We start from the raw sequence: 21,005 nt of genomic DNA, 5'->3' as shown, positions 1-21,005 counted from the left end.
TAAAACTGAACCCATGTTGTCTCCTTCCAGCCACCACCCAAGCCTCCAGCGTCTCCACGGTGGTCAGCCCCACGGTCCAGCTCACCAACATCGCTCCTCTGGTGTCCCAGACGCCAGTCATCGCCGTCACTCCTGTGCCAACTATAACCGCTAACGTAACGGTACCCGTCGCCACCGCTGCTCCTCAGCCGCCTCCAGCCGCACCAGTCCCAGTAGCACCAGTCGTTCCGCCAGCTGCCCCAGTCGTTAAGGTAATGGATAGTCCATGTTTTGGGAGAGGATTATGGAGGGGCTGGAGGGATTCTTGGGGCGCCTCCGTGCAGGTCTCCTATAAGTTGGGGCTCCACTTGCCTGCTTCATGAGGAAGCCGCTGGGATCAGTGGCTCCAGCTGCAGTGTCTATTAGAGTCCGTGGCAGTCCCCCATGCTTTACACTGCTCCGCTGCTGTCTGTAAGCACACGCTCAGCGGGAATTTGGTACATGGATGGATGATATGTACAAGTAATCGCTGAGGAACAGATTACCTAGAAACGGAGAGGAGGGAATGGGGATACAATAAACAGTCACTCCATCCATGGTCTTCTGGCCCGTATGATAGTCGGTAGAGACACAGCTGCATGCTGGCGGTATAGCTGTTGAGTCAGTGTCTGACACCCTCATGCACACAGCGGAGTCCCATTATTCTGAGCATTTCCTTTAGACCTCAGCAGAGCATTGATCATGAAGGAAGTCACCTCGGCTGAGCGGGCTCGGTGGGTATATAAGGTGTGATAGGCTGTCTGCACACATATCCCTCGGTGGGTATATAAGGGGTGATAGGCTGTCTGCACACATGTCCCTCGGTGGGTATATAAGGGGTGATAGGCTGTCTGCACACATATCCCTCGGTGGGTATATAAGGGGTGTGATAGGCTGTCTGCACACATATCCCTCGGTGGGTATATAAGGGGTGATAGGCTGTTTGCACACATGTCCCTCAGTGGGTATATAAGGGGTGTGATAGGCTGTCTGCACACATATCCCTCGGTGGGTATATAAGGGGTGTGATAGGCTGTCTGCACATATATCCCTCGGTGGGTATATAAGATGTGATAGGCTGTCTGCACACATGTCCCTCAGTGGGTATATAAGGTGTGATAGGCTGTCTGCACACATGTCCCTCAGTGGGTATATAAGGGGTGATAGGCTGTTTGCACACATGTCCCTCAGTGGGTATATAAGGGGTGTGATAGGCTGTCTGCACACATATCCCTCGGTGGGTATATAAGGGGTGTGATAGGCTGTCTGCACATATATCCCTCGGTGGGTATATAAGATGTGATAGGCTGTCTGCACACATGTCCCTCAGTGGGTATATAAGGGGTGATAGGCTGTCTGCACACATGTCCCTCGGTGATATATATGGTGTGTGATAGGCTGTCTGCACACATATCCCTCAGTGGGTATATAAGGGGTGTGATAGGCTGTCTGCGCACATATCCCTCGGTGGGTATATAAGGGGTGTGATAGGCTGTCTGCACATATATCCCTCGTTAGGTATATAAGGGGTGATAGGCTGTCTGCACACATATCCCTCGTTAGGTATATAAGGGGTGATAGGCTGTCTGCACACATATCCCTCGGTGGGTATATAAGGTGTGTGATAGGCTGTCTGTACACATATCCCTCGGTGGGTATATAAGGGGTGATAGGCTGTCTGCACACATATCTCTCAGTGATATATCAGGGGTGTGATTGGCTGTCTGCACATATATCCCTCGGTGGGTATATAAGGGGTGTGATAGGCTGTCTGCACACATATCCCTCAGTGGGTATATAAGGGGTGTGATAGGCTGTCTGCACACATATCCCTCGGTGGGTATATAAGGTGTGATAGGCTGTCTGCACACATATCCCTCGGTGGGTATATAAGGTGTGTGATAGGCTGTCTGTACACATATCCCTCGGTGGGTATATAAGGTGTGTGATAGGCTGTCTGTACACATATCCCTCAGTGGGTATATAAGGGGTGTGATAGGCTGTCTGCACACATATCCCTCGGTGGGTATATAAGGTGTGTGATAGGCTGTCTGCACACATATCCCTTGGTGGGTATATAAGGTGTGATAGGCTGTCTGCACACATATCCCTCGGTGGGTATATAAGGTGTGTGATAGGCTGTCTGCACACATATCCCTTGGTGGGTATATAAGGTGTGATAGGCTGTCTGCACACATATCCCTTGTTGGTATTAGCTGCTGTCTGTGCTGCACCCGGCGGTCGCTCTGCAGATTAGCTGCTGTCTGTGCTGCACCCGGCGGTCGCTCTGCAGATTAGCTGCTGTCTGTGCTGTACCCGGCGGTTGCTCTGCAGATTAGCTGCTGTCTGTGCTGCACCCGGCGGTCGCTCTGCAGATTAGCTGCTGTCTGTGCTGCACCCGGCGGTCGCTCTGCAGATTAGCTGCTGTCTGTGCTGCACCCGGAGGTCGCTCTGCAGATTAGCTGCTGTCTGTACTGCACCCGGAGGTCGCTCTGCAGATTAGCTGCTGTCTGTGCTGCACCCGGAGGTCGCTCTGCAGATTAGCTGCTGTCTGTGCTGCACCCGGAGGTCGCTCTGCAGATTAGCTGCTGTCCGTGCTGCACCCGGCGGTCGCTCTGCAGATTAGCTGCTGTCTGTGCTGCACCCGGCGGTCGCTCTGCAGATTAGCTGCTGTCTGTGCTGCACCCGGCGGTCGCTCTGCAGATTAGCTGCTGTACATGCTGCACCCGGAGGTCGCTCTGCAGATTAGCTGCTGTCTGTGCTGCACCCAGCGGTTGCTCTGCAGATTAGCTGCTGTACGTGCTGCACTCGGCGGTCGCTCTGCAGATTAGCTGCTGTCTGTGCTGCACCCGGCGGTCGCTCTTCAGATTAGCTGCTGTCTGTGCTGCACCCGGCGGTCGCTCTGCAGATTAGCTGCTGTCTGTGCTGCACCCGGCGGTTGCTCTTCTGATTAGCTGCTGTCTGTACTGCACCCGGCGGTCGCTCTGCAGATTAGCTGCTGTCTGTGCTGCACCCGGCGGTCGCTCTTCTGATTAGCTGCTGTCTGTGCTGCACCCGGCGGTCGCTCTTCAGATTAGCTGCTGTCTGTGCTGCACCCGGCGGTCGCTCTGCAGATTAGCTGCTGTCTGTGCTGCACCCGGCGGTCGCTCTGCAGATTAGCTGCTGTCTGTGCTGCACCCGGCGGTCGCTCTGCAGATTAGCTGCTGTCTGTGCTGCATCCGGCGGTCGCTCTGCAGATTAGCTGCTGTCTGTGCTGCACCCGGCGGTCGCTCTTCAGATTAGCTGCTGTCTGTGCTGCACCCGGCGGTCGCTCTGCAGATTAGCTGCTGTCTGTGCATCACCCAGCGGTTGCTCTGCAGATTAGCTGCTGTCTGTGCTGCACCCGGCGGTTGCTCTTCTGATTAGCTGCTGTCTGTGCTGCACCCGGCGGTCGCTCTGCAGATTAGCTGCTGTCTGTGCTGCACCCGGCGGTCGCTCTGCAGATTAGCTGCTGTCTGTGCTGCACCCGGCGGTCGCTCTGCAGATTAGCTGCTGTCCGTGCTGCACCCGGCGGTCGCTCTGCAGATTAGCTGCTGTCTGTGCTGCACCCGGCGGTCGCTCTGCAGATTAGCTGCTGTCTGTGCTGCACCCGGCGGTCGCTCTGCAGATTAGCTGCTGTCTGTGCTGCACCCGGCGGTCGCTCTGCAGATTAGCTGCTGTCTGTGCTGCACCCGGCGGTCGCTCTGCAGATTAGCTGCTGTCTGTGCTGCACCCGGCGGTCGCTCTGCAGATTAGCTGCTGTCTGTGCTGCACCCGGCGGTCGCTCTGCAGATTAGCTGCTGTCTGTGCTGCACCCGGCGGTCGCTCTGCAGATTAGCTGCTGTCTGTGCTGCACCCGGCGGTCGCTCTGCAGATTAGCTGCTGTCTGTGCTGCACCCGGCGGTCGCTCTGCAGATTAGCTGCTGTCTGTGCTGCACCCGGCGGTCGCTCTGCAGATTAGCTGCTGTCTGTGCTGCACCCGGCGGTCGCTCTTCTGATTAGCTGCTGTCTGTGCTGCACCCGGCGGTTGCTCTGCAGATTATCTGCTGTCTGTGCTGCACCCGGCGGTCGCTCTGCAGATTAGCTGCTGTCTGTGCTGCACCCGGCGGTCGCTCTTCTGATTAGCTGCTGTCTGTGCTGCACCCGGCGGTTGCTCTGCAGATTATCTGCTGTCTGTGCTGCACCCGGCGGTCGCTCTGCAGATTAGCTGCTGTCTGTGCTGCACCCGGCGGTCGCTCTTCTGATTAGCTGCTGTCTGTGCTGCACCCGGCGGTTGCTCTGCAGATTATCTGCTGTCTGTGCTGCACCCGGCGGTCGCTCTGCAGATTAGCTGCTGTCTGTGCTGCACTCGGCGGTCGCTCTGCAGATTATCTGCTGTCTGTGCTGCACCCGGCGGTTGCTCTGCAGATTAGCTGCTGTCTGTGCTGCACCCGGCGGTCGCTCTGCAGATTAGCTGCTGTCTGTGCTGCACCCGGCGGTCGCTCTGCAGATTAGCTGCTGTCTGTGCTGCACCCGGCGGTCGCTCTTCTGATTAGCTGCTGTCTGTGCTGCACCCGGCGGTTGCTCTGCAGATTAGCTGCTGTCTGTGCTGCACCCGGCGGTCGCTCTGAAGATTAGCTGCTGTCTGTGCTGCACCCGGCGGTCGCTCTGCAGATTAGCTGCTGTCTGTGCTGCACCCGGCGGTCGCTCTGCAGATTAGCTGCTGTCTGTGCTGCACCCGGCGGTCGCTCTGCAGATTAGCTGCTGTCTGTGCTGCACCCGGCGGTCGCTCTGCACTGTGTATAATGCACCAGTCCCATGAATCTGAATAGGACCCAGTACTCGTCCCGCTCGCTCGGCACATAGGGGTCTCTCCATGTCTGAGATCCGATTGGCTGGGACTTTCTACCTGGACGATCCCATAACCTGCTCCCCCCCCCAAATGTGTCACTTCTGCTTTTATGTTCTTAAGGGGTCCTGTGGGGTTTGAGTTCCCCTTTAATATCTGCAGGCACTGCTGGGCAGTCTTCATATCTGTACGCCGTAGAATGAGGCGGCTTTTGCGGCGTCTGCACAGTTATTGTCTTTCTTCTTTCATTAGAAAAAAGGTGTAAAAAGAAAAGCTGACACGACCACCCCGACCACCTCCGCCATAACCGCCAGCCGCAGCGAGTCGCCTGTACCAATCTCCGATCCTAAGCAAGCGAAAGTGGCAAACAGGAGAGAGAGCACCGGGCGCCCCATCAAACCCCCAAAGAAGGACCTGGAGGAAGGGGAGATCCCGCAGCACGCCGGCAAGAAGGGCAAACTGACCGAGCACCTGAAGTACTGCGACAGTATCCTGAAGGAGATGCTGTCCAAGAAGCACGCCGCCTACGCCTGGCCCTTCTACAAACCGGTGGACGCCGAGGCCCTGGAGCTGCACGACTACCACGATATCATCAAGCACCCCATGGACCTCAGCACTGTCAAGGTTTGTCCTTCACTTTACTGGAGGCTCATCTGTTTAATGTCATCGATGTTATTGGATAGGTTTTCTAGGGGTTAAATATTGATGACCTCAGGATAGTAAATTAATATCGGATCGGTGGGGCCCCAACTCCAGGCAGATCAGTTGTTGGAAGGGGCCACAGTGCTCCAGTAAGGGCTTTGGTCTGTGGCATCACATGGCTGCAGTACCAACAACAACCACTATACAATGTATGGCGCTGTGCTTGGTGTACTTGGAAGAGGCCGGAGCGCTCGTCCACCCGCTGATTGAGGGGGCGCCAGGAGTCAGACCCCACCCATCAGATATTGAACACCTGTCCTACTGGCAGGACAATCAGGAGTTAACTTTTGGAGAACTCCTCGAAAGGGCCAAAAGTTGTGAGTAATTTGTAAAATTGTAGGGGGGGGGGGGGGGTTCTAGTTTTGTGTAAATAAAGTCTAATAACTGTATGTTTAACTCCACTTAAATATCTCTGCTTGCTGTCAATGAACGGCGTAACGTTCTTGTTTCCAGTCTGGGAGATCCTCAGTGTGGCAGTACAAATATCTCTCTTCTGTCTGACAGTTCTTACCTTCATTGTTACATTGTAACAAAACCTCAGCTGTGTTATCAGAACTATGACATAACAGGGTTTCAGCGTCTGGATCTAAACACTGTACCATTCCTTGACATCAAGCAGACAGCTTGAAAATGGTGAGCAGCTGAAGCACTACAGGACCCTTTGTGGCTGTATTTTAACTTTTTTAAGGATGTAGCAGAGCCGAGGTTGTCATCTGTTTCCTCTCGGTATGCGATCAGTTTCTAGACCCCGCAGAGATTACGTCCTGGGGCCCCAGTTGTCCCGCAGCTCATACAGAGAAAGCAGGAGACTTTGAGCAGATTGCTCGTCTACATGACATACTCGGCTCTGCTACATCTGCAGAATTTGTCTCTCCTTTTCTTCCTCATATGTTGCTCTTATTTCATTGCAGAAGAAAATGGATGATCGGGATTACCAGGACGCGCAGGCGTTTGCGGCTGATATACGGTTAATGTTCTCCAACTGTTACAAGTACAATCCCCCCGATCACGAGGTGGTGGCCATGGCCCGAAAGCTCCAGGTAACGTTCTGCGCAGCATCTGACATGTCTTGTGGTTTGCAGTTCACCTCAGTTCTCCCCCCATGTGCAGGCGGTCAGGCTGCTGGTCAGTGGGGGGTCATGACATATATACAATCCTCACAAAGTGTCCGCGATATTTGTCTTATGGGTGAAATTTCCGCATGACCCTAAAATGCCCTCTGACCTTTACAGGAGAACTTAATGTCACTCTTCAATGTGTCAGGACTTTCTGCACAACTTGCTGTTCTCTAACGAGGAGCTTAAAGGGGTTTTCCCATCACAGACAATGGGGGCATATCGCTCATGTTCTCATTGTAGGTGCGATCAGACAATGGGGCATATCCTAGCGATATGCCCCCATTGTCTGAGATGGGAAAACCCCTTTTAACGGCAAAATTCACACCAGGTGTTTGATCCATGAATCCATTTCCTGGTTCAGTTAGAATTGGTATTAAACAGTCCTCCTCATCATGCTGCTCACATTGTGACATCATGAGACCAAGACGACACCTACCAGTTGATGAACACGACCTCGCCATTGAGAGGCTTTAAGCAGGATGTTCTCAAACAGAAGTGGCCCCTGAGCTTAGTGTCACAGAGTGTCATCAGCAGGTTGTATCAGAGAGACAGAGACTAGAAGAGTCACAGGCAGAGAAGTGGGCGTCCTCTGGCCCCATCCCACACTGATGACCATTTCATTGTGACCAATGCCCTGCGGAACCCGATGATGAATGCCACACAACTCCAGGCACATGTAAGGGAGGTGAGAGGCACCCAAGTGTCACGTCAGACCGTGATAGACGACCTGCAAGGTATCTGACCGCACCACCAGGCGCAGGCGTCATCGACTTGTATGGGCCAGGGAGCATGTACGCTGGACGAGGGACCAGTGGCCTCAGTGCTGTTCACTGATTAAAGGCGATTCACGCTGAGCAGAGATGATGGCGGCCAACGATGTTGGAGACGTCACATAGAGCGCTCTGCATCAGCCACTGGTCACCAGACGGGCCTTTGGTGGTGGCGGTGTCACAGTGTGGGCCGGTGTCTAGTCTGTACAGACCTGCCCTACACTGTGTGACTGCTCCGGTGACAGCCCAGACTACCTGAAGACCATCATTACTCCAGTCATTGTGCAGGAACAGCACCGGCCTGATGTCATCTTCATGGAGGACAATGCTCCACCTCATCGAGGTCCATCATTAGGAAACGCCTGCTGGAGACTGGGGGGCCTCACATGGAGCGGCTGCACTTTCTCCAGACCTGACTCTCATTGAAAACCTCTGGGATCAGCTGAGACGCTGTGTAGAGGCGCGTAACTCTGTACCCCAGAACCTCAATGACCTGAGGGCCGCCCTTCAAGAAGAGTGGGATGCCGTGCCTCAGCCGACAATAAGGCGACTTGTGAACAGCAGGAGACGTCGTTGTCAAGCTGGAATTGATGCTGAAGGCCCCTGGACAGTTTCCTGAGACCCTGGCATTTCTGTGGCGGTATACCCAGCACTGGGGTCAGTGAGACCCTGGCATTTCTGTGGCGGTATACCCAGCACTGGGGTCGGTGAGACCCTGGCATTTCTGTGGTGGTGTACCCAGCACTGGGGTCAGTGAGACCCTGGCATTTCTGTGGCGGTATACCCAGCACTGGGGTCGGTGAGACCCTGGCATTTCTGTGGCAGTATACCCAGCACTGGGGTCGGTGAGACCCTGGCATTTCTGTGGCGGTATACCCAGCACTGGGGTCGGTGAGACCCTGGCATTTCTGTGGTGGTGTACCCAGCACTGGGGTCAGTGAGACCCTGGCATTTCTGTGGCGGTATACCCAGCACTGGGGTCGGTGAGACACTGGCATTTCTGTGGCAGTATACCCAGCACTGGGGTCGGTGAGACACTGACATTTCTGTGGCGGTGTACCCAGCACTGGGGTCGGTGAGACCCTGGCATTTCTGTGGCGGTATACCCAGCACTGGGGTCGGTGAGACCCTGGCATTTCTGTGGCGGTGTACCCAGCACTGGGGTCAGTGAGACCCTGGCATTTCTGTGGCGGTGTACCCAGCACGGGGGTCGGTGAGACCCTGGCATTTCTGTGGCGGTGTACCCAGCACTGGGGTCAGTGAGACCCTGGCATTTCTGTGGCGGTGTACCCAGCACTGGGGTCGGTGAGACACTGACATTTCTGTGGCGGTGTACCCAGCACTGGGGTCGGCTTCTGAGATGAGGAGATCACCATTACTGCCCGACTTTCATCATATAATATCACTGGAGCTGGAACTTTTTATGTTCTCCATAAATTTCACCCGAAAGCCAAATATCCTGAACTTTTTGTGAGTAGTGTGTGTATATATATATATATATATATATATATATATATATATATATATATACTGTCCATTATAGCTGTTGGCCCATCCCACACACGTCGCCTATAAACGGCTCACCAGGAACCATGGCTGAGGCAGGAGACCTGCAGCTTCTGTGTGGTCCTGGTCTTCCTCGCCTGTGGCCTGCCCTCGCTCTGCCCCCTGCTCCTCATCCTCCTCGTCAGGCTCTGTGATCTGATCTCTTTCCACAGGATGTTTTTGAGATGAGATTTGCCAAGATGCCCGATGAGCCGGCAGAGCCCCCCGCCCCTCCCCCAGCAGTGGCCCCGGTGGTCAGCAAAAGCGTGGAGAGCAGTCACACCAGTGAAGAGAGCTCCTCCCAGTCCGATAGTTCAGACTCTGAAGAGGAGCGCGCCACGCGGCTGGCTGAGCTGCAGGAGCAGGTGAGACGGGGATAGCCGTCAGCTGCCCCATGGCTCTCCGGTCATTGAGCCGACCGTGTTCAGCAGGCACCATAGTGTGACGGACAGGCCCGTCCAATTAAAGGGGCTTCCTAATAATGAAGCTTCATCATCACACACAATAGATCAGCGTCTACGTGAGGAATACCACTGCCCATTGCTTGTCCTGTATCTGGCATTCTGCCAGGTTCCCCAATCTCCGGGCAGCACCAGTTCTCCGACATCACAGGCATATGTTAGTGTGTTAAAAATAACCTGAAAATATCATATTTTCCGTCCTATAAGACGCACCGAGGTTTTAGAGGGGGCAATAAGAGAACATATTTTTCATTACACCTCAGGTCAGACCAGAAATCAGACCCTCAATCTGACCTCAGATCAGCCCCCAGCCTCATGTAGCCCCCCAGCCTCATGTAGCCCCCCAGCCTCATGTAGCCCCCCAGCCTCATGTAGCCCCCCAGCCTCATGTAGCCCCCCAGCCTCATGTAGCCCCCCAGCCTCATGTAGCCCCCCAGCCTCATGTCGGCCATCAGCCTCATGTCGGCCATCAGCCTCATGTAGCCCCCCAGCTTTGTCGGCCATCAGCCTCATGTAGCCCCCCAGCTTTGTCGGCCATCAGCCTCATGTAGCCCCCCAGCTTTGTCGGCCATCAGCCTCATGTAGCCCCCCAGCTTTGTCGGCCATCAGCCTCAGGTAGGCCATCAGCCTCATGTAGCCCCCCAGCTTTATGTCAGCCATCAGCCTCATGTAGCCCCCCAGCTTTATGTCAGCCATCAGCCTCATGTAGCCCCCCAGCCTCATGTAGCCCCCCAGCCTCATGTAGCCCCCCAGCCTCATGTAGCCCCCCAGCCTCATGTAGCCCCCCAGCCTCATGTAGCCCCCCAGCCTCATGTAGCCCCCCAGCCTCATGTAGCCCCCCAGCCTCATGTAGCCCCCCAGCCTCATGTAGCCCCCCAGCCTCATGTAGCCCCCCAGCCTCATGTAGCCCCCCAGCCTCATGTAGCCCCCCAGCCTCATGTCGGCCATCAGCCTCATGTCGGCCATCAGCCTCATGTAGCCCCCCAGCTTATGTCGGCCATCAGCCTCATGTTGGCCCCCCAGCTTTATGTCGGCCATCAGCCTCATGTTGGCCCCCCAGCTTTATGTCGGCCATCAGCCTCATGTAGCCCCCAGCTTTGTCGGCCATCAGCCTCATGTAGCCCCCCAGCTTTGTCGGCCATCAGCCTCATGTAGCCCCCCAGCTTTATGTCGGCCATCAGCCTCATGTAGCCCCCCAGCTTTGTGTCGGCCATCAGCCTCATGTAGGCCATCAGCCTCATGTAGCCCCCAGCTTTGTGTCGGCCATCAGCCTCATGTAGCCCCCCAGCTTTATGTCGGCCATCAGCCTCATGTAGCCCCCCAGCTTTGTGTCGGCCATCAGCCTCATGTAGGCCATCGGCCTCATGTAGCCCCCAGCTTTGTGTCGGCCATCGGCCTCATGTAGCCCCCCAGCTTTGTCGGCCATCAGCCTCATGTAGCCCCCCAGCTTTATGTCGGCCATCAGCCTCATGTAGCCCCCCAGCTTTGTCGGCCATCAGCCTCATGTAGCCCCCCAGCTTTATGTCGGCCATCAGCCTCATGTAGCCCCCCAGCTTTGTGTCGGCCATCAGCCTCATGTAGGCCATCGGCCTCATGTAGCCCCCAGCTTTGTGTCGGCCATCGGCCTCATGTAGCCCCCCAGCTTTGTCGGCCATCAGCCTCATGTAGCCCCCCAGCTTTATGTCGGCCATCAGCCTCATGTTGGCCCCCCAGCCTCATGTTGGCCCCCCAGCCTCATGTCGGCCCCCAGCCTCATGTCGGCCCCCAGCCTCATGTCGGCCCCCAGCCTCATGTCGGCCCCCAGCCTCATGTCGGCCCCCAGCCTCATGTCGGCCCCCAGCCTCATGTCGGCCCCCAGCCTCATGTCGGCCCCCCAGCCTCATGTCGGCCCCCCAGCCTCATGTCGGCCCCCCAGCCTCATGTCGGCCCCCCAGCTTATGTCGGCCATCAGCCTCATGTAGCCCCCCAGCTTTATGTCGGCCATCAGCCTCATGTAGCCCCCCAGCTTTATGTCGGCCATCAGCCTCATGTAGCCCCCCAGCTTTATGTCGGCCATCAGCCTCATGTAGCCCCCCAGCTTTATGTCGGCCATCAGCCTCATGTAGCCCCCCAGCTTTGTCGGCCATCAGCCTCATGTAGCCCCCCAGCTTTATGTCGGCCATCAGCCTCATGTAGCCCCCCAGCTTTATGTCGGCCATCAGCCTCATGTAGCCCCCCAGCTTTGTCGGCCATCAGCCTCATGTAGCCCCCCAGCTTTATGTCGGCCATCAGCCTCATGTAGCCCCCAGCTTTATGTCGGCCATCAGCCTCATGTAGCCCCCCAGCTTTGTCGGCCATCAGCCTCATGTAGCCCCCCAGCTTTATGTCGGCCATCAGCCTCATGTAGCCCCCCAGCTTTATGTCGGCCATCAGCCTCATGTAGCCCCCCAGCTTTGTCGGCCATCAGCCTCATGTAGCCCCCCAGCTTTATGTCGGCCATCAGCCTCATGTAGCCCCCCAGCTTTATGTCGGCCATCAGCCTCATGTAGCCCCCAGCTTTATGTCGCCCATCAGCCTCATGTAGCCCCCCAGCTTTATGTCGGCCATCAGCCTCATGTAGCCCCCCAGCTTTATGTCGGCCATCAGCCTCATGTAGCCCCCCAGCTTTATGTCGGCCATCAGCCTCATGTAGCCCCCCAGCTTTATCGGCCATCAGCCTCATGTAGCCCCCCAGCTTTGTCGGCCATCAGCGCAAATAAAATAAAATAAACCACTTACCTCTCCTGCTCCTGGACGCCGCCGCTCCTCACCTCCAGTGCGCTGGGTCTTCTTCCCGCCACGGCTGTGCTGTGAAGCGGCGCGCATAGTTTTTTTCTTTGCATCCCTATAACTTTTTATATTTACATCTACGGAGATGTGTGGGGGCTCATTTTTTGGTGGATTGATCTGTTTTTCTGTTTTTAATGATATCACTTTGGGGTGTTTGACTTTTTGATCATTTTTTTATTTTTTTTTGCAAAGTGATGAAGAAAACTGCAAATCGTCCGTCTTGACTTTCCTTCTTGTATTGCGTTCACCGTACAGGATAAATACTTTTATTTTTTATCGTTTGGCGGTGCTTGTGATTTTAATTTTTTTTTGTTTGATTTTTAATTTGGGGAAAGTGGGGCTGATTTTTTATTTCATTAAATTTTTATTTTTTCAATTCTTTTTTCTAACACTTGACGCCCAGGGATCTTGGCCATGTGATCTTCAGATTGCATTCATCCTGCTTTTCCTGTGGAGCCCTGCCACCTGCTGGCCTCTGTAGGAACTACAGCTCTACATGTTGGCAGTCACAGGCCTTAGCCCTGGGTGTCCGCTCTGGACGCCATCTTTAAAGACCTGACACCGAGGCTGATGGCCCACACACAACTGAGGGTTTTTAGCCTAGGAGCACATAATGGACCGGACTCCAGGCTTGCAGCCCTTACCTGCGCTGACACACTGTAACGGAGCTGATGTCGCCTGCTGGTAAATGATTTGCTTCCCTTTAATTCTCTAACATGCGGCGTGTTTGTCTCGGCAGCTGAAGGCCGTTCACGAACAGCTGGCGGCGTTGTCCCAGGCGCCTGTCAATAAACCAAAGAAGAAGAAGGAGAAAAAGGAGAAGGAGAAGGAGAAAAAGAAAAAGGACAAAGAGAAGGAGAAGGAGAAAGAGAAGCACAAGATGAAAACTGAGGAGGAGAAGAAGGTGAAGGCAGCGCAGCCCGCCAAGCCAGTGCCTCCGAAAAAGGCCCCCACCAAGAAGGCAAACAGCACTACAGCCACCACTACATCCAGCACAGCCGCCCCCACCGCCAACAGGTGAGCCATACAGGGCGGCCTGTGTGCAGGGGTGTTGGACAGCTCTCCTGTCACCCACGTGGCTGCTTGCTTCCAGCCCCACCCCTGTCTGCAGGATACGTGGTATTGCGGCTCAGCCTCATGCGCTGCAGTACCGGGCATAACCTATGGCGCAGTCGGTCTACACAGTACAGGGAGATGTTGCCCCCATTACATGTCCACCTTTTAATCCAGGCACTTCTTGTCCCCCTGCAGCAAACAGCCGAAAAAAGGGGGTAAACAGCCTCCATCTGCAAGCTACGACTCCGACGAGGAGGAGGAAGGTCTGCCCATGACGTACGACGAGAAGCGGCAGCTCAGCCTGGACATCAACCGGCTCCCGGGGGAGAAACTGGGCCGTGTGGTCCACATTATACAATCCCGAGAACCTTCTCTAAGAGACTCCAACCCCGACGAGATAGAGATTGACTTTGAAACCTTGAAACCAACGACGCTGCGGGAGCTGGAGCGATACGTCAAGTCCTGTTTACAGAAGAAGCAGAGGAAGCCTTTCTGTGAGTAGACGGAGGCTCCTGGGTCCATGACCAGGATGAGCGGACCGTCTCACAGGTTCACTGCTGCAGCCACCTTCCTGCTAGTCATTAGAGGGGTTGTCTGGTGTGTACTAACCCCCTCCAGATACCCTTGGGTCCTGGAGTAGATGCCTCTTACATTAATAGGACCCTCCGGTTCAAGACACAACTGATCTTTCATCTTCTCGGCTTCAGATTCGTCAATTTCTGGGTCCTCTTCTTCCATCCAAGATGGCTGCACCGCTTCTCGCACTGCCTGCATTGGTAGATACGGAGCGGCCATCTTGGATGACAGAAGAGGAGCCCGGGAAAAGGCGGGCACCAGGTAAGTCATCTGTTCTTTCCTCAATTTTATGAACCGGAGGGTCGCTTTAAGGTAGCACCAAGCAGCCCTTTGACACTGGGGATGGTTGTGAATTACGAGGTGTCCTGGGGGCTCGCTGTATCCCCCCCCATCCCCCAACCTCGCCCCTCCATATTTCAGACTTCAGTTCTGCATTTTCATTTTCATCACTTTCCTGCAGTGTAAGTGGGTGATGCAGATGATGTGGAAGTAGTCCTTGTGTTCCGCATCCGGTTCTGGATGGTCCCGTTTCTCGGCATCTGCTGCTTTCACACTTCAGCTCCGACATCCAAACCTTTCATGATTTGCTTCTCGTTGAAAACATCTTTGCTCAGACTATTGGATCGCTGCATGGCCGCAGGTGGGGCGCTCGCTGCTCACGCCGATCGCCCCCTCTGCCCAGGCAGTGATTCAAGCTTAAAATTTGGCCTGTTGGGAGTCCTGCAAAGTTCCCTCGAGCCCTCCGGAGCAGTGTTTTCCAACTCTAGTCCTCAAGCCCCCCCAACAGGTCAGGTTTTGAGGATAATCTCGGGCTCTGGCAGGCACTTTGTGAGCGGAGCTGTGTCTTCTCACTGTCTGCAGGGAGGGTATCCTTAAAACCTGCGCCGCCGGCGGGGCTTGAGGAGCAGAGTTGGCAAACACTGCTCTAGAGGTCGTTCTGTGAACCTCTGTCTGTTGGCATCTGGCTGATTGCTTCACTTTCCCAGCAGCGTCGGGGAAGAAGCAAGGTGTAAAGTCCAAGGAGGAGTTGGCTCAGGAAAAGAAAAAGGAGTTGGAGAGGAGACTCCAGGATGTGAGCGGCCAATTAAATAACAAGAAACCTGCAAAAAAAGGTACCGTTCCCCTCCCCAAAGGGTTAATGAGCCCGGACGCTGCAGATGTCAGTTTCCATTTATTCTTCTCGTCATTGATTCTGTTGTGACTGAGACGAGAAGCAGATGATGAGAGTAGATCCAGCGATTGGCCAGTCCCAGAGGCTCCACCATCCTCCCCTAGTCTGTGCTGGCAACTGGAAATACTACAACTCCCAGTCTCCACCTTTAGCAGGGTCAGTGCTGTTATGTTGCCATAGTCGGCACAGGCTTCAGCTGGGGCCTAGTGGAGGACGGAGGATCAGACAAGTAAAGGGGACTGGGCCAACGCTGAACGCTCTCCTGACTGGTGGAGGATGTGACTAGTGGTTAGTGCAGGAAACGTGCTGCATGAAGCCCTCATCCATGGTCTAGGGATGCGTGTGCTCCATGTGGCAGCTGCATGAAGCCCTCATCCATGGTCTAGGGATGCGTGTGCTCCATGTGGCAGCTGCATGAAGCCCTCACCCATGGTCTAGGGATGCGTGTGCTCCATGTGGCAGCTGCATGAAGCCCTCATCCATGGTCTAGGGATGCATGTGTGCTCCATGTGGCAGCTGCATGAAGCCCTCACCCATGGTCTAGGGATGCGTGTGCTCCATGTGGCTGCAGCATGAAGCCCTCATCCATGGTCTAGGGATGCGTGTGCTCCATGTGGCTGCAGCATGAAGCCCTCATCCATGGTCTAGGGATGCGTGTGTGCTCCATGTGGCAGCGGCATGAAGCCCTCATCCATGGTCTAGGGATGCGTGTGCTCCATGTGGCGGCTGTATAAACACCTCATCCATGGTCTAGGGATGTGTGTGTGCTCCATGTGGCTGCTGCATGAAGCCTTCATCCATGGTCTAGGGATGCGTGTGCTCCATGTGGCAGCTGCATGAAGCCCTCATCCATGGTCTAGGGATGTGTGTGTGCTCCATGTGGCAGCTGCATGAAGCCCTCATCCATGGTCTAGGGATGCGTGTGCTCCATGTGGCTGCAGCATGAAGCCCTCATCCATGGTCTAGGGATGCGTGTGTGCTCCATGTGGCTGCAGCATGAAGCCCTCATCCATGGTCTAGGGATGCGTGTGTGCTCCATGTGGCAGCTGCATGAAGACCTCATCCATGGTCTAGGGATGCGTGTGCTCCATGTGGCAGCTGCATGAAGCCCTCATCCATGGTCTAGGGATGCGTGTGCTCCATGTGGCTGCAGCATGAAGCCTTCATCCATGGTCTAGGGATGCGTGTGCTCCATGTGGCTGCTGCATGAAGCCCTCATCCATGGTCTAGGGATGCGTGTGCGCTCCTTGTGGCTGCTGCATGAAGCCCTCATCCATGGTCTAGGGATGCGTGTGCTCCATGTGGCTGCTGCATGAAGCCCTCATCCATGGTCTAGGGATGCGTGTGCTCCATGTGGCTGCAGCATGAAGCCTTCATCCATGGTCTAGGGATGCGTGTGCGCTCCTTGTGGCTGCTGCATGAAGCCCTCATCCATGGTCTAGGGATGCGTGTGCTCCATGTGGCTGCAGCATGAAGCCCTCATCCATGGTCTAGGGATGCGTGTGCTCCATGTGGCAGCTGCATGAAGCCTTCATCCATGGTCTAGGGATGCGTGTGCTCCATGTGGCAGCTGCATGAAGCCTTCATCCATGGTCTAGGGATGCGTGTGTGCTCCATCTGGCAGCTACATGAAGCCTTCATCCATGGTCTAGGGATGCGTGTGCTCCATGTGGCAGCTGTATGAAGCCCTCATCCATGATCCAGGGATGCGTGTGCTCCATGTGGCTGCTGCATGAAGCCCTCATCCATGGTCTAGGGATGCATGTGCTCCATATGGCTGCAGCATGAATCCCTCATCCATGGTCTAGGGATGCGTGTGCTCCATCTGGCAGCTACATGAAGCCCTCACCCATGTTGTAGGGATGCGTGTGCTCCATGTGGCTGCAGCATGAAGCCCTCATCCATGGTCTAGGGATGCGTGTGTGCTCCATGTGGCAGCTGCATGAAGCCTTCATCCATGGTCTAGGGATGCGTGTGCTCCATGTGGCAGCTGCATGAAGCCTTCATCCATGGTCTAGGGATGCGTGTGTGCTCCATGTGGCTGCAGCATGAAGCCTTCATCCATGGTCTAGGGATGCGTGTGCTCCATGTGGCAGCTGTATGAAGCCCTCATCCATGATCCAGGGATGCGTGTGCTCCATGTGGCTGCTGCATGAAGCCCTCATCCATGGTCTAGGGATGCATGTGCTCCATATGGCTGCAGCATGAATCCCTCATCCATGGTCTAGGGATGCATGTGTACTCCATCTGGCAGCTACATGAAGCCCTCACCCATGTTGTAGGGATGCATGTGTGCTCCATGTGGCAGCTACATGAAGACCTCATCCATGGTCTAGGGATGCGTGTGTGCTCCATGTGGCGGCTGCATGAAGCCCTCACCCATGTTGTAGGGATGCGTGTGCTCCATGTAGCAGCTGCATGAAGTCCTCCCCCATGTTGTAGGGATGCGTGTGCGCTCCTTGTGGCTGCTGCATGAAGCCCTCACCCATGTTGTAGGGATGCGTGTGCGCTCCATGTGGCTGTTGCATGAAGCCCTCATCCATGTTGTAGGGATGCGTGTGCTCCATGTGGCTGCTACATGAAGCCCTCACCCATGTTGTAGGGATGCGTGCGCTCCTTGTGGCTGCTGCATGAAGCCCTCATCCATGTTGTAGGGATGTGTGTGCTCCATGTGGCTGCTGCATGAAGCCCTCACCCATGTTGTAGGGATGCGTGTGCTCCATGTGGCAGCTGCATGAAGCCCTCACCCATGTTGTAGGGATGCGTGTGCTCCTTGTGGCTGCTGCATGAAGCCCTCACCCATGTTGTAGGGATGCGTGTGCGCTCCATGAAGTCCTCCCCCATGTTATAGGGATGCGTGTGCGCTCCATGTGGCTGCTGCATGAAGTCCTCCCCCATGTTGTAGGGATGCGTGTGCTCCATGTGGCTGCTGCATGAAGCCCTCACCCATGTTGTAGGGATGCGTGTGCTCCATGTGGCTGCTGCATGAAGTCCTCCCCCATGTTGTAGGGATGCGTGTGCTCCATGTGGCGGCTGCATGAAGCCCTCACCCATGTTGTAGGGATGCGTGTGCGCTCCATGAAGACCTCACCCATGTTGTAGGGATGCGTGTGTGCTCCATGTGGCGGCTGCATGAAGACCTCACCCATGTTGTAGGGATGCGTGTGTGCTCCATGTGGCGGCTGCATGAAGACCTCACCCATGTTGTAGGGATGCGTGTGCTCCATGTGGCTGCTGCATGAAGCCCTCACCCATGTTGTAGGGATGCGTGTGCTCCATGTAGCAGCTGCATGAAGCCCTCACCCATGTTGTAGGGATGCGTGTGCTCCATGTAGCAGCTGCATGAAGTCCTCCCCCATGTTGTAGGGATGCGTGTGCTCCATGTGGCTGCTGCATGAAGACCTCACCCATGTTCTAGGGATGCGTGTGCTCCATGTGGCGGCTGCATGAAGCCCTCACCCATGTTGTAGGGATGCGTGTGCTCCATGTAGCAGCTGCATGAAGCCCTCACCCATGTTGTAGGGATGCGTGTGCTCCATGTGGCGGCTGCATGAAGACCTCACCCATGTTATAGGGATGCGCGTGCTCCATGTGGCAGCTGCATGAAGCCCTCCCCCATGTTGTAGGGATGCGTGTGTGCTCCATGTGGCTGCTGCATGAAGCCCTCCCCCATGTTGTAGGGATGCGTGTGTGCTCCATGTAGCAGCTGCATGAAGTCCTCCCCCATGGTCTAGGGATGCGTGTGCTCCATGTGGCGGCTGCATGAAGTCCTCCCCCATGTTATAGGGATGCGTGTGTGCTCCATGTAGCAGCTGCATGAAGCCCTCATCCATGTTGTAGGGATGTGTGTGCGCTCCATGTGGCGGCTGCATGAAGTCCTCCCCCATGTTGTAGGGATGCGTGTGCGCTCCTTGTGGCTGCTGCATGAAGCCCTCCCCCATGTTGTAGGGATGCGTGTGTGCTCCATGTAGCAGCTGCATGAAGTCCTCCCCCATGGTCTAGGGATGCGTGTGCTCCATGTGGCGGCTGCATGAAGTCCTCCCCCATGTTATAGGGATGCGTGTGTGCTCCATGTAGCAGCTGCATGAAGCCCTCATCCATGTTGTAGGGATGTGTGTGCGCTCCATGTGGCGGCTGCATGAAGTCCTCCCCCATGTTGTAGGGATGCGTGTGCGCTCCATGTGGCGGCTGCATGAAGTCCTCCCCCATGTTGTAGGGATGCGTGTGCTCCATGTGGCTGCTGCATGAAGCCCTCACACATGTTGTAGGGATGCGTGTGCTCCTTGTGGCTGCTGCATGAAGTCCTCCCCCATGTTGTAGGCATGCGTGTGCGCCTCATGTGGCTGCTGCATGAAGCCCTCACCCATGTTGTAGGGATGCGTGTGCTCCATGTGGTGGCTGCATGAAGTCCTCCCCCATGTTGTAGGGATGCGTGTGCTCCATGTGGCTGCTGCATGAAGCCCTCCCCCATGTTGTAGGCATGCGTGTGTGCTCCATGTGGCTGCTGCATGAAGCCCTCCCCCATGTTGTAGGCATGCGTGTGTGCTCCATGTGGCTGCTGCATGAAGCCCTCACCCATGTTGTAGGGATGCGTGTGCGCCTCATGTGGCAGCTGCATGAAGCCCTCATCCATGTTGTAGGGATGCGTGTGCGCTCCATGTGGCTGCTGCATGAAGCCCTCATCCATGTTGTAGGGATGCGTGTGCGCTCCATGTGGCTGCTGCATGAAGCCCTCATCCATGTTGTAGGGATGCGCGTGCTCCATGTGGCAGCTGCATGAAGCCCTCCCCCATGTTGTAGGGATGCGTGTGCGCTCCATGTGGCTGCTGCATGAAGCCCTCACCCATGTTGTAGGCATGCGTGTGCGCCTCATGTGGCGGCTGCATGAAGTCCTCCCCCATGTTGTAGGGATGCGTGTGCTCCATGTGGCTGCTGCATGAAGCCCTCATCCATGTTGTAGGGATGCGTGTGCGCTCCATGTGGCTGCTGCATGAAGTCCTCCCCCATGTTGTAGGCATGCGTGTGCGCCTCATGTGGCGGCTGCATGAAGTCCTCCCCCATGTTGTAGGGATGCGTGTGCTCCATGTGGCTGCTGCATGAAGCCCTCCCCCATGTTGTAGGCATGCGTGTGTGCCTCATGTGGCAGCTGCATGAAGCCCTCATCCATGTTGTAGGGATGCGTGTGCTCCATGTGGCAGCTGCATGAAGCCCTCACCCATGTTGTAGGGATGCGTGTGCGCTCCATGTGGCTGCTGCATGAAGCCCTCATCCATGTTGTAGGGATGCGTGTGCGCCTCATGTGGCTGCTGCATGAAGACCTCACCCATGTTGTAGGGATGCGTGTGCTCCATGTGGCTGCTGCATGAAGCCCTCACCCATGTTCTAGGGATGCGTGTGTGCTCCATGTGGCAGCTGCATGAAGCCCTCCCCCATGTTGTAGGGATGCGTGTGCTCCATGTGGCAGCTGCATGAAGCCCTCCCCCATGTTGTAGGGATGCATGTGTGCTCCATGTGGCTGCTGCATGAAGACCTCACCCATGTTGTAGGGATGCGTGTGCTCCATGTGGCTGCTGCATGAAGTCCTCCCCCATGTTGTAGGGATGCGTGTGTGCTCCATGTGGCTGCTGCATGAAGTCCTCACCCATGTTGTAGGGATGCGTGTGCGCTCCATGTGGCAGCTGTATGAAGTCCTCCCCCATGTTGTAGGGATGCGTGTGTGCTCCATGTGGCAGCTGTATGAAGTCCTCCCCCATGTTGTAGGGATGCGTGTGCTCCATGTGGCTGCTGCATGAAGCCCTCATCCATGTTATAGGGATGCGTGTGCTCCATGTGGCTGCTGCATGAAGTCCCTTACCCATGTTGTAGGGATGCGTGTGCGCTCCATGTGGCTGCTGCATGAAGTCCTCCCCCATGTTATAGGGATGCGTGTGTGCT

General features: G+C 55.6%; 1 protein-coding gene across 5 annotated transcripts in view; it reads left to right on the top strand.

Moving 5' to 3' along the window:
• Window positions 1–21,005, top strand: part of BRD3 (bromodomain containing 3) — a 37,393-nt gene that overhangs the window by 12,242 nt on the left and 4,146 nt on the right. For 3 of the 5 annotated variants that reach the window (XM_044282630.1, XM_044282632.1, XM_044282631.1), the window contains exons 7-13: window positions 31–251; window positions 5,117–5,488; window positions 6,478–6,606; window positions 9,173–9,364; window positions 13,008–13,285; window positions 13,520–13,818; window positions 14,887–15,012. In XM_044282630.1, coding sequence (XP_044138565.1) covers window positions 31–251; window positions 5,117–5,488; window positions 6,478–6,606; window positions 9,173–9,364; window positions 13,008–13,285; window positions 13,520–13,818; window positions 14,887–15,012 — 1,617 coding nt within the window. The remainder of the gene's footprint in view (window positions 1–30; window positions 252–5,116; window positions 5,489–6,477; window positions 6,607–9,172; window positions 9,365–13,007; window positions 13,286–13,519; window positions 13,819–14,886; window positions 15,013–21,005) is intronic. The other 2 variants (XM_044282633.1, XM_044282634.1) reach the window with 2 other exon arrangements.

The sequence above is a fragment of the Bufo gargarizans genome, chromosome 2 (genome assembly GCF_014858855.1).
Source record: "Bufo gargarizans isolate SCDJY-AF-19 chromosome 2, ASM1485885v1, whole genome shotgun sequence".
Lineage (NCBI taxonomy): Eukaryota > Metazoa > Chordata > Amphibia > Anura > Bufonidae > Bufo > Bufo gargarizans.
This window is presented reverse-complemented; position numbering and strand designations above follow the sequence as displayed.